The following is an 18956-nucleotide window of genomic DNA, read 5'->3' on the forward strand; positions in this document are numbered from 1 at the left end:
CGTTCCTAACCAAGGTCTGGACATTGTTACATCTATTATTGACATTAAGTCTTTTACTAGGAAACTCAATTTGAAATTAATGATGGGGGGTGATGTTGACATAGAAAGAGTCACCAGTTTATATGTACCGAGCACATTTAACCCACCTTTACACCCATTACTGGCTACGTTCGAGCATATTTGTGAGGTGGACATTAGAAATATGGTAGATAGATCTAGAATAAGAAATGGACCAGTCAGTATGATAGAAAATGAATGTCTAGCACAACTTAGATCACATAATGTCCGAGTATGTAAACCAGATAAGGGTGGTGGTGCCGTTATCTTTGAGCAGGATGATTACTTTGATAGAATCACCACTTTGTTTCAACCTCCCACTTATGCTTTAAGCTCTAGGAACAAGGTGAATAGAGCATATAGAATTATCAAAGACAACATCGAGGAGATGTTAATAGATGGGAGGATTGACTTAAAACTATACAATTTCATGACTACTCAGTATCCAAGATTTCCTTATTTTTTTTGGTATTCCTAAAATACATAAGGATTTAAGGAATCCACCGATGCGCCCTTTGATTGATAGTAGGGGAGCCCCATCTTAAGCTTGTGCAAAAGTGATTGACAACATTTTACAGAAGTATGTCAAACAAGAGAATCAGATTTGTAAAGACTCGTGGTCTTTCTTGTCTATGATAAATGAAATGACGTATTCAGATTCTCTGAATTTTTTGACTATTGACGTAAAAGACTTATACACGAGCATACCACATGAGGTCGCTATTGAGTGGGTCAGTGATAGAATGAAAGCCTGGAATGCCAGTAATCGTGACATTTCCTTAGTGGGTGAGCTGTTGGATTTAATTTTACCCAAGAACTTTTTCATGTTTGGGGAGAACTTCTATCTGCAAAACACCGGTGTCGCTATGGGTTCACCTTGTGGTGCGAGTGTGGCAAATCTTGTGATGGCAAGCTGGGAACATCAATTTGTGTTAGACGAAACTAGTTATGCAGAGTTTGTCATGTACTACACCCGCTACCTGGATGATATTTTTATACTATTCAAAGGGAGTGAGAGTCAAGCAGGTGAATTTGTAACTTACTTAAATAACACAACTTCCTTTTTGGAATTCACCTTTGACTTTAGCACCACGAGGATCCCATATTTAGATATTATGTTGATTAAAGATTCGGACACAAATTGTTTCGCAGCACAAATCCACAGGAAACCCACCTACTCAAATTCTTTGCTGCATTTTACCAGTTGCCATTCGTTTCTACAGAAACGAGCAGTGATAAAAGGTCAACTGGTTAGAGCAGCCAGGATGACAAGTAGGGATAATGATTTCATTGATGAATGCCTATTATTAAAAAGGATGTTCTTGAGTCGAGCGTACCCCCCCAAATTGGTTGATGATCTCATTGATGAGGTATCTTCAAAAAGGTCTAGTAGGTTTTATGAACCTTTACTACCTGTGTTAAGGAGGGTACAACAAACCAACTTGACACCAATTATTGAAGAGCAGAATACAAACTCATCTTTGGTACCACAAGCATTTGATTTTCCCAGATTTATTACCACTTTTTCAGTCGACAGTGCTTCTTTGTGGTCCATCATTAAGAAAAATTGGCATCTATTTAGAGCGGACCCAGAGGTGCTCTCCAAAATGGGCCCCTTCCCTAGGGTAACATATAGAAAAGGTAGGAATTTGAAATCATTATTTGAGCAGAAACCCCTGTCAACTAGGTCCCCTGGTATGTTTAAATGCCAAGCTTGTAATTGGTGTAAATATATTTACGAATCAAACAAATTTGTGGTTAACGAACATGTTTTTAAATTAAAATGTAGGGTTAACTGTAATTCCAGCATGTTAGTATATTTAGCGCAGTGTCAACATTGTACTGGTTTCTATATAGGGAAAACCGAGCGCAGGCTCAAGGATAGAATCTACGAGCATATATACGCTATTAGGAAACGTAAAGAAACAAATGCTTTAGCAAAACATATTATTGACAACCCTTCACACCAGTTCAAGTTCATTGGCATTGAACAGATTGTTAATGACAGTAGAGGTGGACCGGTACAAATTAAACTTTTAGAAAAGGAGTTACATTGGCAGATTAGACTAGAAGCTTATCATTCACCTGGTTTGAATGAAGCTTGCACTATTTCTAGTGTTTTGAAATTGATTAATTTGAAGAGATAATTTTTGTTTGGTCAATATATGTACCCACACCACCAGTCTTGAATAGGAATAAGTAGAAACATTCCAATATTTTAAATGTTTTAGATTGTTGTATTTACAGACTTATGTTTCCCTAAAGTACGACAACACTTATTTTAATAATTAGATTTTTTGTAAATTGGCAGTATGTTCAAGCATCCTGATTCTTTGATGTTGATTGTTGATTTGTTTTCTTTTTACCACTATGATTGGGTCAATGTGCTTGATTGAATTAACTGCAATTAAGGCTTGAGATTTTATTATGTAAGCACACTGGTATGTTTGTTATCAGTTCTGAAGAAGTTTGTCTATGAGACAAACGAAAAGCGCTTCAATAAACCTGTGTTCCTCTTTTTAACAAGCATGGTTTTTGGTGGATTTAACTTATAGGACAACCTTTGCTCAACAGTTTTTGCGTTCCTGTGCAGTTCGTTTACACTATTGGTTTGTCTTGTCTTTTTTTACTGGTTTGGTGTTCTTTCTATGGTATGAACTTTAGGATTTGCCACCCCTGGGTTTACAGTGGTAAGAATATTCAGTACTCAGGATGCTTTGGTGTTCTATATTATGTTAACAGGATAGTGCATTTCAGGACTATGGGCTTCAACCTTGTAATAGTAAACCCGGAATGAATATATCTGAGAGTGGTGTTTCAATATAGATAAGCAAAATTCTTCTCAAACTAACACTGGCCAGTCTCTATGCACACTTTGTCTCACTAAACTCAGTGAGTGATATTTTAATACAAGTTGTGCCTCCAATTTTAGTTATGCCCTCTCTGTATTTTTCAGTCCTTTCAAACACAATTTAAAATGATGACATTTATTGCATCTAATCTCTTCTCATGTACCTAATTGCAGTGACCTACAACAGTATTCATTAAGCTCCACATCTAACCTCACTTATGTATTCTGTCATCCTTATTTTACACTTCCTTTGAGATTGCCCAGACTACCACCTAGGCATATAACAGTCACAGGAAAAACTGTCTTGTAAGGCAGGAAAATGGCTGTATTCGTACTATGACAGCGACTAGCATGTGTTCTTCCTTAAAAAGAAATTAATGAATTGTTAAAATGAGTAATATTTGTGTTGAATAGAGTACAATACAAACAATCTGGATTTTTTTATTTGTGGTGAAATTCTGAGGCATCAGGAGCTTATTTAATAGGAAAATTATATTATTTATTCATTCAGTTACTGTAAGTTTTGTTCTTTATCATATTCTCTGACCCAGTAGACATAACATACCAGTAGAACCGGCACTAAGGTAAACACTGAGACCAGAAAAGTTTATCATGTTAGTTTTTATGGTTGTTCAACACACACCTGTATTTTATCCAGCCCAAGGACGTGTGTACAATAACCAAAACATTTTGCTGTTTTTTTTTAAATATGAACCTGCTTGATGCTGTCCTTACTGTCTTTAACTGTTTTATATAATTTCCACAAGTACGTTATTGCTAATTTTTGTGTTACACTGAAGTTTTATACATGGAGTCGCAATTTATTTTTAGAATGGATTATTTTGTTTATACAATCTATGTAGACCAGGTCCATTGCCTCATTTTGATCTAATAGCATGGTTGCCTAGTCAAATATGGCTAAGTTTTTATTTTCATAGATCATGGGAAATATGGGCAGCCGTGGTGGTGCAACAGTTAGCGTTGTCGACTCACAGCAAGAGGTTCCCTGGTTCAATCCTCGGCTGGGGTGCCTTCTGTGCGGTGTCTCATGTCCTCCCTGTGGTCACGTGGGTTTCCTCTGGCTGCTCCGGTTTCCTCCCACATCCCAAAGACATGCTGTAGGTGGATTGGACACTCTAAATTAGCCCTAGGTGTGAGTGCGTGTGTGTGTGTGTGTGTGTGTGTGTGTGTGTGTGTGTGTGTGTGTGTGTGTGTGCCTTCTGTGGAAGGTTGGGCACCAGGCTGGCAACTCGACACCGTAAGACTCCACTGCCAGTCATGAGCAGACAGGTGATCCGCTCTGGTGACCCCTAACCAAGAAAAGCCGAAAGAAGAAGAAGATGAAGATCATGGGAAATCTGTTGATCAGAATGTCAGTAATAAACACATTTAATGAGTCATTGTTTTCTTCAACCAGCCAGAGTGTGTTCTGCATTTCTAAGTTTACACATAGTTATAAAGTACTGCTGAACGCAGTATTATTGTTAGGGCTCAGGATAAACTCTTCTGGGGCTGCACATGCAAGAAGTAGGATGAGGTAGATCCCTACTGAAAGAGAGAATTGCCTGTGGAGTTCATGTTGAGGATCTTCACATAAAACCACGTGTTTTCTTCAGTTTCTGCAAGCTATGTTTAAGATACACAGAGAAAACATGCTTAACTATCATTTTTTGCAGTCTTGTCTACAACACGGGATCATACCTTCATTACTATAAAGTTTTTGAGTTGGATTAGATTAACTGTGTCTGAGCTACAATAGCCTACTTCACATAGTAACGCTTAATCAAAAATGGGAATCTAACTGGAATTATCTGTTGTTTGTAGGACAAAGAAGGTCTTTTGGCCAAACATCCCTAACCCTGGAAACAGCAACGCCATTCAAGCAATTAAAATAACAGCAGTTGTGGTATGTATAGCGCTGTCTGTTTGTTTGTAATGCTTCTTTAATCTTCCTATCTAAGTTGTGAAGAAATTATCTGCATTTCTGTATATGGCTGAATAATATTTCGTCTTGACAGTACTATACTAGAGTGTCACTATACACCAGTGTATTCCATGAAGAGACTGGTTCATTAGTAAATACTGGACAATCATTCTGCAGACGTGTACATTCTTAGCCAATAACGCAACAGACACCAATGGTGAGAACCGAACCCTGTACCTTGCGCCTGTGAAGTAAACATCTTAACCATCATGCCAACCCCAACCCCAAAATCCTGTAGCCACATAGGTGTTACTACCTGGAATGAGTTATCCACATCACATCTCTTGATTAAGCCATTCCTAACTATTTTTAATTATCTGTTATCCGACCACAGTCCTCAAACATTGATGGATTCAAGCACTTGCCTTTCTAGGTCCACACTCTATAGAGCTATGTATTAATTGCACATACCACAGGATAATTTTCCAGATTAAGGCATATATATCAGTCTTGTAGGTACTTGGCAGTACTGAAGCTGGGTATTACAGTCAGAAACTTAACCTCACCAGCACTGACATTGATTTGAAGGGCAGTACAAAGACAAACGTTCTTTGAGGTGTAGATCTCTTAGAGACAAAGTAATCAAACAAGGAACATAATGATGTAATGTCATCAAAGTGGCAAGATAAGAACGAATTAATGATGTAATGTCATCAATGTGGCAAGATAAGAATGAATTAATGATGTAATGTCATCGATGTGGCAAGATAAGAATGAATTAATGATGTAATGTCATCGATGTGGCAAGATAAGAACGAATTAATGATGTAACGTCATTGATGTGGCTAGATAAGAACGAATTGATGTAATGTCATTGATGTGGCAAGATAAGAACAAATTAATGATGTAATGTCATCGATGTGGCAAGATAAGAACAAATTAATGATGTAATGTCATCGATGTGACAAGATAAGAACGAATCCTTATCAAGTTTTGAAAAAGAAGAAGCATTGACATGATTATAAGCAAGTTGACATTCGGAATAAAAGAAAATGTATGTGGAATTCCAGCATCGGTAGAAACAGCAATACAGGGTTAAGATTTTATTGTGAAGTAGATCAGTTATTGATAGGGGATCTTGGAATCCCAAAGCCAGGATAATCATTAGTAGTTCAAATAGCATCTAGTGAATGTATTCATATACTCAAACACAAGCCCACCACAAACACTTTACATATGATAACACAAACTGAAACACATCACTCACTAATACAAAACCCTGAACAGTAATATAAAATTCTGAGACTTTTATTGTACATACTGACGTCCTGTAGAAGTTGCCAAAAGATGCTGAAGTATGTCACAGAATAGATTACTATGCATACGTTAAACAGTCAGTGCCATGGTGCTCCACACATCAGTGCTGTTGAGGGGTGGTTTGCTAGGTCAGTAAGAAATAACCCTTGTATCTGCCCATGCAACCATGTCTCCCCAACCAAGTCCACAACTGGGTGCCTACAAACAGGGGCACTAACCAAGTAAATCCCCACTAGAAAGAGGGAACCACTCTTGGTAATATGAGGTGTATTGTTCGGTGGTAGAGACAAAGGATTGAGGAGACGAATGGCAGCCAGCAAAAACTACAGTGCATGCTGCATGGGAAATACATTTTATGCCAGTGTTAATACATATTTATGAGTCCTTCTTTATTTACAGTAGTGCTAAAAAATGAGCAGATGGACTAGTGAGGGAGGGCTGTTGTGTGGCAGCCAAGAGAGTTAAAAAGTATAGGTAAAAGGGAAAATAGTAGAAGTGGTTATTCCAAATGTTTCTGCTATAATATGCACATTAAAACTAAATAATGGTATGTTTTTAAATAGGCAGGGGCTGCAGTGCCATTTTGATAAATAGTGCTCCTTGGGAAGGATCATTACAGTGAGCTGCTTAACGTTTTGTCAGTACTTTGTGTGTCTTTATATCTGGCACTTGCCCAGTTATCCTTGTTTGTTCTGCCTTTTCCATTTGGCAGCACAGACATGTATATCACCTTTGGGAAGGGGAGGGTCTACTTATTCTGGAAGAAACCTTACTGGTGACAAACCTCATTTCTGAAAAGCAACCTAGCAGATTTAGCACCCCTCATCAGCCAGAGGAGGGTCTTCTACTTCTGAATAGTTTTAGCCTTTTGGAAACATACCTTATTGTTGTTAGGCCACAGAGATGAGAGTCAGAGCAGTGTGTAACTGTCATCCTGAGGGGACTGGATTTTCTTCACTTATGCACTTAACCTTTCTCATGGCTGGCTTTGCATTGTGCAGTGCCCAGCTATGCTTACCTGAAAGTGAGTGTGTGCTTCTACATTCCAACACAGCTGTATTAGAAAATGCATGCTCCTTGGCTGGGTTCATGTGCCCACTCCCTGTTCCTTGAGTATCCATACCTGAGTGCCAGTGAAGTAGAGCTATTGTGGTGAGACCTTGGCCAACTCTTACCCCACACACACAGTGACATTAGAACAAGTATTGTCCATCTTATTTGCCATCCTGTCCAGTTGATGGTTTACAAACATAGAAATGGATGAAAACAACTGGTTGAACCTTTAACTCAATGATTTTTTTTTAAAAGTACCCCTGTGCTACTCATATGGGGGACAAGCCCACTCCCCTCCAAAGCTGTACATACCAACTAATAGTCACACAAACACAGAGAGTAGTGTCCATTTAGAACTTGCCAGCTAGTAGGTTAGCCTATGATGACTCCACCAGCAACTAAACCAGTAGTCACACTTAGGCCATCCTTAGCACCATCAGGCTTTATCTTTCTGTGTCACAGAGCCACCAAAGTATCAAGTATCTTTACGTGAAGTCTTTCTGTGTTGATGTTTCATGTGATGACCATTGCTTAGGTTCATAGGTTCATAGGTAGATACTAGGCTATCTGCCCTAGGGCATTTATAAGCCTAGCCAGAGTGTATTTGGCTTCCGCCTCCCTATTAGATTAGCCTCAAAGTTGATTATTTTATTTATTTTTTTGTTTGTTTATTTATTTGCATTTGTTTATCTGAACTTTGTTTTCAAATTACCTGAAATAACAGGAAAAGGCACCTTCCCCCCCACCTTACTTCTCCCTTTTCTCTGTTTCTTTGTAGCCCCTCTGCAAAAATAAAGTTTAATGAGTTTTCTGAGATGTTTTGCATTATGACATTTTGTAATTGCAGTATTTTAGGTTTTATATATTTCAGTTGCAGTGTTTTGAATATTGATTAAGCAAACTTCTGTGTTTCATTACAGATGTAAGCAAGTTATAGAAAGATGTAAAAATGTTAGAATGTGAAGAATTCATGATTGTTTAAAACACATGTGGAAAGTACTGTAGAGGTCCTGGGTGTTGCCCATAGTGTCAATTTACATTCAAAGATAAAATAAAATAAAATTCATATATATATATATATATATATATATATATATATATATATATATATATATATGGGTCTACCTGACAACACCGACACATCACAACACCGACAATGAAATCACCGATGCCAGAAGATCGACAATTGAGAAGACTGACGGATGAAAACAAAAACGCTGAGAACACCGACATGGGAAAAGGCTGTGTAAGTATGCGGTAGTTACGGACGTTAGGGTGCGAGTAAGGTAAGTATGCGATATTGATGGTCTGTAGGGATAGGGGTGGGTTAAGTGAGTTAGGGTTAGGGCGCGGGTTAGGTGAGTGTGCGATAGTGACAGTCTTTGGTTAGGGGTGGGTTAAGTGAGTTAGGGTTAGGGCGCGGGTTAGGTGAGTGTGCGGTAGTGACAGTCTTTGGGTTAGGGGTGGGTTAAGTGAGTTAGGGTTAGGGCGCGGGTTAGGTGAGTGTGCGGTAGTGACAGTCTTAGGGTTAGGGTTCGGGTTAAGGTTGTAGATAGTTGTGTATGTGAGGTTTAGTGTGGGTTTGTAAGGATTTTGGTGTGCTTGTGTTGTGTGTGTGCTTTTTGGACAGGGGATTTGTTTTATTTGTTGATTGTCGGTATTATGGTGTGTCGGGCATGTGAGGTTTTGTGTTTGTGAACTGTCGGTTATGTGGTGTCGGTGATTTCGTTGTCGGTGTTGTCAGGTAGACCCATATACATATATATATATATATATATATATATATATATATATATAATTATGGGTCCTGGCAACTTTGTCAAAGGGTACTCTGGTTGACATCTGTTTAATCGACACACTTTGGTTGACTAAACAGATGGTCAACAGGTGTGCAAGGCCATCAATCTCTGGTAAGGGGAATATACCCTTTTCCCTGGGGATTGAGAAATTTCTGAGTTAGGATATAATAATTAGCCAAGGGTGTGGGAGATGCAGGGGGGCTAGTTGCCCTGCAAAAAAGATGCTTTTTTTGTGTTTATTTTTTCAAGTTTTGCATGCGCTGAGATAAATTCTCAGCGAATTCATAGTAACGTGTCAATGTAGATAATGTCGATCAATTTCTTTTGACATTATGTACATTGACATAAATAGTATTTGATCGATTTAAATATATAGGTATATGTTGTGTTTTATTTTTTAGTTTTTTTTTATTTTTTCTGTGGAACAGCGATTTCTTTTTCCTGGGAAAAAATCTCTGTTCTGTGTTCGCTATTTTGGTTGTTCGACCTTTAATGGTTGATCAGCTAGCGTTCGATGTTATCAGCTTTCGATAAGCTGATGTAGACCCGATTTGTCAAGATGGTACATGATGTACTGACATATGTATCTGATTCATGGCAGAGCTTTTGAAATTTCTGAAAGAATGCTTCTGTCATCTGATGTTTTATTCATTTGTTTGTTTGTCTTTATTGAAAAATGCTTAATGAGCAAGGCCTATTTTCATTGGAGGCCTGGGAGATTTTTAGATAATGGCAATTACATTGACAATGTCCCTTCACATGATAACAAGAAGTACATTTACAACAGTAAAACATATAGTGTACAGAAGTAACAAGCCTAAAAGTGCATTTTAGTAAAGTTCAGCAGATTGACATCTCAGTTTTCAGTGTAGAAAGTGTATTGTCTGAAAGACAAATGCACGTATGGCAGTTAAACAGAAGTGCTATCCTTCATGGCGGAACAGGTTTAAGAGAAACTTGACAAATACATACAAACTGAGATATGGGGTTTGGTGTGAGTGAGATAGGAAAAAAGAGGGTTAGTGTAGAGAGAAAGATATGATATTGTGTAAGTAAAATAGGAAAAGGGGTTAATATGAAGAGAAAGATGAGATTTTGCATAGGAGTTGTAGTCATAGAGGATAACGTCTGTATATTGCACAGATAAAGGGTAGTTATTACTGGTAAAGTAGATGGAATATAAGAAAATAATTAGATATGGTAGATCAGTGTACGGTTAGACTGAATAGTTCATGTGGAGAAATGGTACAGGTATTTCAGATAAGGAAGAGAACGTGAAGGATAGATGGGAAGAGCCGTAACAGCTGAAGGTAAGGGAAGTGTCAGCCAGGTGAGGAGCAGGAGCATAGCCAGGACTGAGTGCATCTTTGTTAAGGAAAGGCTTAAAACTGGAGAGTTTGTTGGTCCTTTTTAGTTCACTTGGGATGGCGCTCCAGAGTTTAGAGGTGCAGTGAGAGAATATTCTATTTCACTGGCTGAGTTGTTTGACTTATTTATTTATATTAGGAGAGCAAGTCTATTAGGTATATTTTATTGCTGGCCATTTTTCTGAAAAATAAATAAGAATAATTCATTATTAGTGGTGTGCAAGTTAGGTAGTTGGATAGTTTAAGCCAGTTTAGTTGTTTTAAGGTTTCCCATTGATGTGGTCTATATGTAAGGCTGGAAGTAAATTTGGCTACTTTGCTGTAGCGGGAGGAGAGTTTGGCTTTCTGAGTGATGTTTAAGTTTACAGGGATTGGAGAAATATATAAGAGTGTTGGATGTTAGAAGATTGAGGCTATTGTTTTCTCTGTAGGCTCAGTAAGGTATTGATTGGCCACAAAGAGGGAAACACATTTCTGATGTGTCTTTTCAATGATTTGCAGTGCATGGTGGACAAATTTGAGACTGTTGTCAATTCTGACACCTAATCGAATAATTTGTATTACTGTCTCAGTTTTAGTGTTATTAGATAATGTTATACTAAAAGATTGTTTTTGGCTGAGACATTGTTTAGGAGTGAAGTGCATCAGTTTTGTTTTGCTGGGATTAAGAAGTAAGTTGGAATTTTGTAGCCAGGATTCAACTGCAGAACAAAGAATCTTAGGTGATATTGCACAGTTTGGCTATGAGCGGGGTTGAGCATGTAAGGGTAGAATCCTTGGTGCATTTAAAGGTGTTAGCATGCTGGCTAGAACTAAGTAGCTTGGATATGAAAATCTAACCGTTGATCACCATGTGTCAGTAGTGGTAAGAAAAGCATTCTACATTGTCCATCTCATAAATAAGGACATTGCATCCAAGACCAGGGAGGTTATAACTCCGCTGTACTCAACCCTTATCAGACGACTAACTCAGTACAATGCTCTCTTCTGTATGTACCTCACCAGAAACCTGCAGCAACTGGAGAGTCCACAGAGGTTTCTAACCAAGAGAATCCAGGGCCTCCAAAACATGACATACATGGGAAGTCCAAATGCCCTGTCACTGTACTGTGTATCATACAGGCTGCTGAGAAGCGACCTGTGCCTGGCCTGTAGTGTAGCAGTCTCAGACCCTACCCTAATGGAAATGCTGCACATCCGCGAATGAAATGGGACAAGAATAACTCGCTCCAGGGATCTTAACCTAGCCTGTGACATTAATAGAACATGCTGGAGAAACAGATACATTTCCCAGCTATTGCCACTCCTCTGGAATAAGCTCCCACTCCATGTGAAGCAGAGCTCCTCAGTGTCCCTATTAAAGCACAATCTTGACAACTGGATGGATGACCGTAAATTCACCCCAGGAGTGGCACCTATGTCTCTTATAGACAGGGGCAGTTGGTGCTGATCACAGAATCGCTGTGCTATCAACAACCATCTAACTATGGTCAGTAAGGGTACTGGTGTTATTACACAGCTAGGCTTATAAAGGCCTTACAACCATTAGCCTAGTAACCTCCTATGAACCTATAAATGTTAAAAAGAAAGGATCCTAACATTGAACCTTGTAGGTCACCAATGGTAGTGTGAGAGGTTCCGTTGCCATGCTTTGGTATAATCCTGTTTATTACATGCCTGCTACTTTTCCCTCTTACTGTATATCTTTATGCTGTCTCCTATATTCTCCTCTCCTATTCAATTATTTGCCTGCTACATTTTTCTTTGTTAGCATATCTTCTTGCCAGCTTGCATCTCTTGAGTTTATTTGGGTCTACTTTGACCCATCAAATTTACATGTTAGCAAAACTTAGTTTCTAGAGTCCAGTTTTGAGAAAGTGCATTTCTCCGAAAATGCAGTTTCATGAAACTGCAGTTCACCAAGGTTGTTTTTGTAGATCATGTTACAGTGGGGATAAGGGAATATTCCTTTTTCCCCACTGTAGTGTGATCTCGGAGTTGGTATATAGTAGTAGCGGGGGGGCTGGGGGCGCAGGGGGGTTTGCCCCCCTGCATATGTCATTTTAGTGTATTTTTTTTGTTTTTTATTTTTGGTGAAGTGTAGTTTCACGTAAGTGCATTTTCAGAGAAATGCATTTTCGTGAAACTGGACTTACCAAACTAAGTTTCACTAAAATGTAAATCCGATGGGTCAAAGTAGACCCGTTTATTTACATCTCTAAACATACTGTAATAATCATGTATTTGCTTTTTGTATCTCTTATTATTATGGTTGATATTTTAATACTGTTATATATTTTTTTTTGTGTTTGGAGCTTTTTTCTTTGGGTCTCAGCTGAAAAAGGGGTCTTGCATGGTCATTGGGATATTTCAGTAAACAAGCATATACAATAAATAACTAAATGAATTAATAAATTAATAAATAAATAAATTCCTTGCTGCTTTTCAGATTAGGTAATTATGAAACCACTAAATGAAGCAGTGACAGAGACCTGCAGAGGAGAGCTCAGAAAGAAGATATTGATGGGATACTATGTCCAATGCTTTAGATAAATCTAAGAAAAACTCTATACTAGTTTGCCATTACTCCTGTGTTGGTGAGTAGAATTGGTAAAGTGAAGGGGACCAGTAATTGTACTACAGTAGGGTCTGAACTAGTGCTAAATCATGGAGAGAAGGTAATTTGTGTTGAGTACTGCATCCATTGTGTATGGGTGCACTTCTCCAGTTTAACAAGGGGGATAGGATTCCATATTATATCATTGATACTGTCATGGGATGTAGTAGTTTCACATTAAAAATATCAGCAAAATGTATTGTTTCCTGTTCATCATGTCTGACTGATGGTTATCAAGCCATTTGTCAGATCTGATCCAGTCCTACTAGTGCTCAAACCCTCAAGTTCCTTTATAGGTTCCAATCATTGGTCTGATGAGTGATGAGTAAAGGGAGACTATGACCTCCCCTTGATCTATGAGAAATCCTTCATGATAGAGGTAAGACTTGATAAAACAGCTGTCCTAGCTGTGGGTTTAATTCCTCATTGAGTTCGTGGAGTTACCTTTTTTTTTTTTTTCTCTCTGTCTTTAGCTTCCTTCCTTTGTTTGTTGTTTGTTGTTGTTTATGGCTGGGGTCTGGAGACTGGCTTGGCTTTTACAAAGAAAGTTTGTTTTTTTTTTTGGATTTGCCTATCCATGCAGTCCTGCAGGTGCTGGTAGACTAGTCTCCTTAGAGTGTGAAGTCGCTTTTGAGAAGTTCTTTACTGTGGTCTTTTTATTTCAGGTGGGGTGGTTGTTCCATGGCATGAGTTTATGAATTCCAGGAACTTTTGGGCTAGGGTGTCACCTAGTAGTATGTATAATTTTGGTGTACATTTATCCCTCTAGTGTTTTCAGGAAGGGAAGGCCATGCCATCCTGAGTTTGTGAGGAGTGGGGGTAACTGTATGCACAATTTGCAGAGCAGTCTTGCCTATGGTTAATTGCACCTGGATGGTCTCCGATGCATGTTTCTGTCACAGCACAGACATCGATGTTCTCCATACTGAGAAGATGTCATCCGAGGCATACTCTGGATCCCCTTTGAATGACAGTTTTGTTGTTAATGTTTAAAGCAAAGCTGATCTCTCTTCTGTATGGCATCATTCTTGGTGAAGGTAGGATACTGCTCAAGGTCAACAATGACTGAGTCATATTTGTACCTGCTGTTGAGAGACCTGAGTGCTCAGTCTGGTGAGGCGGGACAGTGTTGTGACTGACTATGGACCAATGTGATAGTGTGTCTGGCATTTGTTTGGCCTTATGGGCTGTGACTGTTTGACACTCTGACTGTGAGGTCTATGTGTAGGGGCTGGAAAAGCTAGAAACCCACCCAAAACGACCAATAAACTACCAGCAGCACCTATTATAAATGAATCAGAACAGCTTAAGCTTACTAGAAAGACCCACGTCAAATAAAGTAACAAACAGTAGTTCCAAGTGCAATATTAAGTTAAAGCCAGTAAGTAAATTAATGTATGTAAAACAGAACAGCAGTAACAGAAAGTTGCTAGGTATATTCAGATGTGGAAAGTAAAAACTTAACAACATATATCAAAATTTAAAATTATCAGGCTCTCTGCAGCCTGATTACTCTGCTGGCCCACGTGACGTGTGGAGCTGGGTCTGTGCTGAGCTGGCGAAATTTTATACTGGGGAAAGCTAGAAACTGGCTGGCGGCGACCAATAAACTACTAGTTACTGGCTGAAACCTCTGAAACTGGACAAAAAGGCAGCTCAATGCTTCCCACTCCCACTGGGCAAAGTACACAGGAACTACAACCAAAGGAATCCCAAACTCTGGCTGAACTGGACTAAACTAGTAAAGCAGGAAAGCAGACTACACCAAAGCCCAGGAATCGCTAACTCTGAAGAACTAAACTAGTAAAAGCAGGAAAAACAAGATATTATTTTTTTTTTTTTCTTTTTTTCACAAAAACAGCAGAAACAGGTACAAACACTTATAAATGCTAGGAATCAGCTACTAGCAGCTTATTGAAGAATTAGAATTTACACAAAAATAGTAGCAAACACAAATTCCAAGTGCAGTATTATTAGTTAAAGTAATAAAAAACAGCTTCAATGTAACAGAAAGGCAGGCAAAATACAGTTAGGTAGGTATTCAGATGAAAAAAGCAACAAAAAATATACTTAGTATCAAGAAAAGTCGCTTATTCAGCTCTCTGCAGCCTGGATTACTCTGCTGGCCCACGTGGAGTCTGTGTCTTTAAGATTTCTCCTCCCATAATCCCCTTGGGTACTGACTTTCCACAGATCTCATTTACCTCCATCTTATTTGAATGGATTGTTGGTTGCAGTTAAGTGCTCCATTTTCTGATTACAGTTTCACTGTGATTTCTTGCTACCCTCTCCCATATGGGATATATTTAGGTGCTTTGAGATTACATACATTGTTTTAGGTGCCTTTTCTATTACTTTTGATATTTTTTATCTCTTATTGTCCTTTTTTCCTTGCATCGTCAGGCTTTAGGCCCAAGGACTCTTGGTTAAAAAAATGTTCGAAGCTTAGTTTAGTAGTTAGTAGTCTAAGTAAATAACTTCTTTTAGTGTGAGTGTGTCTACCTCTATACTTGTTGCATTAGTGAAATTCTGTGTAGTTGTGTAGTTACCATTAGTGAGCTGTTTATATTTGTAGTTATCTTCCCGATTCTTGGTGTGTGTGTGTGTGTGTGTGTGTGTGTGTGTGTGTGTGTGTGTGTGTGTGTGTGTGTGTGTGTGTGTGTAAATATAAATAAAAATAAATATATATAAATATATATTGATAGCTATATCTTAACTTTTTCCGTAACATATAAGGATAAGCCAGAAAATAGCTACTGCAAATATGCCAGATATGGCCACCTGTGCATGGTGTGCCTAGGGACAGATTATTTGTTGGTGGACTGTTCTGTTTGCAAGGTCTTCACACCATAGATCTTTAACTATTTAAGGCAAAAACTGATTTTAAGGGTTTTCTCCCCCACCCTTTTTCAGACATGCCTAAATAGACAAAGATACATCTAAGGACAATGACAGTGTTTAAAGACGAAAAAGTCTGATGACATCAGTCCTTCTCTTCTCAAAGTGACAACCCCCTCTGCTGTTGTCTCCAAAACAACCTTCTCAAAAGGCTTCTCCTCCTTTGGAGCCAGAAGACATTATACAGATAAATCTTCAGGGTCTGCTGCCTGTAGGCATTCATCTGAAGAGAGTTACCCAGATTTGTTTTGAGACCTCCCTCAAACTCTTTGCTTCGGTTTGTCAGATCCTTCCAAGGGGCTAGTGATGTGAATTGGAAGCGCATGATTAGAGCCTTCCTGAAGATGCAGATTGAAGTGGATATCATCCCATCCTCTTTCTGTTTATTGGGTATACTGGGCAGGCCCTTCACCTGCCTTGTTTGCTCCTGCCCTTGTCCATGCTTCAGCACCTGTTGCCCTGGAACCAAGACACCACAGGGAGCCTGTGCATCCTGTGCCAATTGGTACACTTACCTCAACTTTATATCTTTCTCATGTGATTCACTTCAGGCCAACTCATTAAATGTCAGTTGAGCCTCAGGATTGAATACTAGATGCCAGGTCTTTGGATCCATCATGTACAGCAACCCACTTACTGCCACTCTTGGTTTCAGAGACTTCAACTTTCGATGTTGGTGATTCCTTCCTTGGTTCTACTTACATTCATTTCAGTGGGGATGGACACAGTTCCAGGCTGGGCCCCTCCCATTATTGGTGGACCCAGGGTCAGCATTCAAGATCATAAAGAAGATTACTTTTGCACCCTCAACAGCATCTTCACAGTCTCCCCCTATGATGGCCCCACTCCTAGTCACCCAGCAGTCTACTCCTCAACTTTGTCGTCAGGCCTCCCTAGGTCTGATCAGAGCCAGTAGTCTCAAACAGCCAGCACAGCTTCACTTTGTCCTCTGAGAAGTCAGATACCCCCCCCCCAAGTATTCATAGGAAGAGAACATGTAAGAAGAGGCTCATAGACTCCCATATGAAGTCTCTGAATTCTGACACTAACTTGAATCCCCTCTAAAAGATGCCACATTTGGAGAGATCGTAGATTTGATGAGACAGAGGATCATAGCTCACTGACTCATCCTGTCAGAATGAGTAGGCGTTATTTGAGGCCTGTTGTTATTCACCCGTGCCTCTTGTGTGGATCCTCCTGCTAGTAGTATAATAGGTTTGACTGCCAGGAGGGCATGGCAGGAATTTGACTCTTCTGAAGCCATCCAAAAAAAGTCTGATAAAATTTAACCCCCATCTAAGGTTGGGCTGGCAATGCAGCTGATGTCCATCCACCCAGCAAAGAGTTAAGGGCAAAAGATAGGATGGAGAACTGAACATATGCCTTGGGCAGTTTTGCCATGAAAGTGTTGAATTATGTCACAAATATGAACTTCTTCCAAAGAGAATTAGTGGAACAAGCTTTAGACTCTTTGTGAAAACCACCCATGCTAAGGTCCAAGAGGCAGTTGGAGACCACAGTGGGAAGAGTACGGAACATTACCAAACTTCCCATGTTGCTTTTATGTAATTCCACTGATAGAGCAGCACATGTAGCAGGCACAGCCATGACAATGTGACACCATACCTAGCTCCACTTTTATGACTTTGCAGATAACTTTAAAGTGCCTTATAAGAAAGTCACCTATGATCGTACCTCCTTAGTTCATCATTCAGTAAATGAAACATTGTTGAAGTGTGAGCAGAAAGGCAAGATACTGTCTGCCACATATGTAAAATATGAGAACCCTTAAAGATCCTGCTGTAGGAATCAGAAGGGATCCAAATCTTTATAGTTTAGAAGGTCGCAGCTTCAACTCTTTGACTCCACATCAGAAGTCAAAGTGGTCCACAGAATAAAGACCTCAGGCCCATTTTCAACCTAAGTCACCAAAGCCATGGAGGAGGGGAAGGCAGTGCACACCACCTACCTTGACCTGGCCAAAGCCTTCGATACTATTCCCCACTTGGGCATAATAGATAAACTCTCTTAACTAGACATTAATCCATATGTTACCAGATGGGTAGCAAACTGGCTCACTGATAGAACCCTCCTAAACAAAATAGGGAAAGCTACCTTAAGCAGTAGACCCGTAATGAGTGGTGTACCCCAGGGATCGGTCTTGGGACCTCTGTTATTCGGGATATACTTCTCTGAGGAGTAGACCAAAACCAATGGACTATGGCTGACTGAGTTTGCAGATGACTGCAAGCTGGGCACAGTCATCCACTCCACAAGTGATGTGGACATCCTCCAAGAGGGTCTCATCCAAACAAATGATTGGGGCCAGTAACATTGCCTCAAGCTAAATGCTAAAAAATGCATCATCACCCCCTTTGGGGAGGGTGATATCCCCACATGTTATCACATTAATAACAACGTCCTAAGTACACAATCAGTAGTGAGGGATTTGGGCACCCAGGTTGATAACTACCTGACTTTTGACCACTATGTTGCTTAGTTGTACAGAAAGTTTTCTACATGGCCCACCTCATAAGTAAGGATATCTCATTCAGGGACAAAGAGGTCATAACATCCCTGTATTCTTTCCTTATAAGGCCAGTTATTGAGTACAATGCCCCCTTTTGGCATGTACCTCGCAAAGCACATGCAGCAGGAGGAGAGACCACAGAGGTTCCTCACCAAGAGAATCCAGGGCCTCAAATATGTACCTTGCACAGATAGGCTAAAAGCCCTGTCCCTCTAATCACTTTCATACAGACTCCTCATAGGTGACCACTATCTGGCATACAAAGCAATCTCAGAACCCGCCTTGATGAGACTGCTACATATCCACAAGTCAAACTCCACTCGAGTAACCCATATGCACAACCTCATCCTGGCCTGTGATTTCAATAGGACTTGTTGGCATGACAGATTTGTGTTCCAGGGACTTCCCCATCTGTGGAATAGACTCCCTCTCCACGTCAAGCAGAGTACCCCATTATCCCTTTTTAAGTGCATCCTGGATAACTGGATGGGAAACAGAAAGTACATCCTTGGGATTATACCTGTGTCCCTGCTGGACAAGGGC

The 18956-nt window shown here is 39.6% G+C and overlaps 1 protein-coding gene across 1 annotated transcript in view; it reads left to right on the plus strand.

Moving 5' to 3' along the window:
* The window catches only part of LOC122794706 (interleukin-6 receptor subunit beta-like), a 1250292-nt gene that overhangs the window by 1164610 nt on the left and 66726 nt on the right, over nt 1-18956 (plus strand). Inside the window, exon 14 of the mRNA XM_044063351.1 lies at nt 4733-4814. Coding sequence (XP_043919286.1) covers nt 4733-4814 — 82 coding nt within the window. The remainder of the gene's footprint in view (nt 1-4732; nt 4815-18956) is intronic.

Source organism: Protopterus annectens, chromosome 2.part1 (genome assembly GCF_019279795.1).
Source record: "Protopterus annectens isolate FY-2018-M chromosome 2.part1, PAN1.0, whole genome shotgun sequence".
NCBI classification, from domain to species: Eukaryota; Metazoa; Chordata; order Ceratodontiformes; family Protopteridae; genus Protopterus; species Protopterus annectens.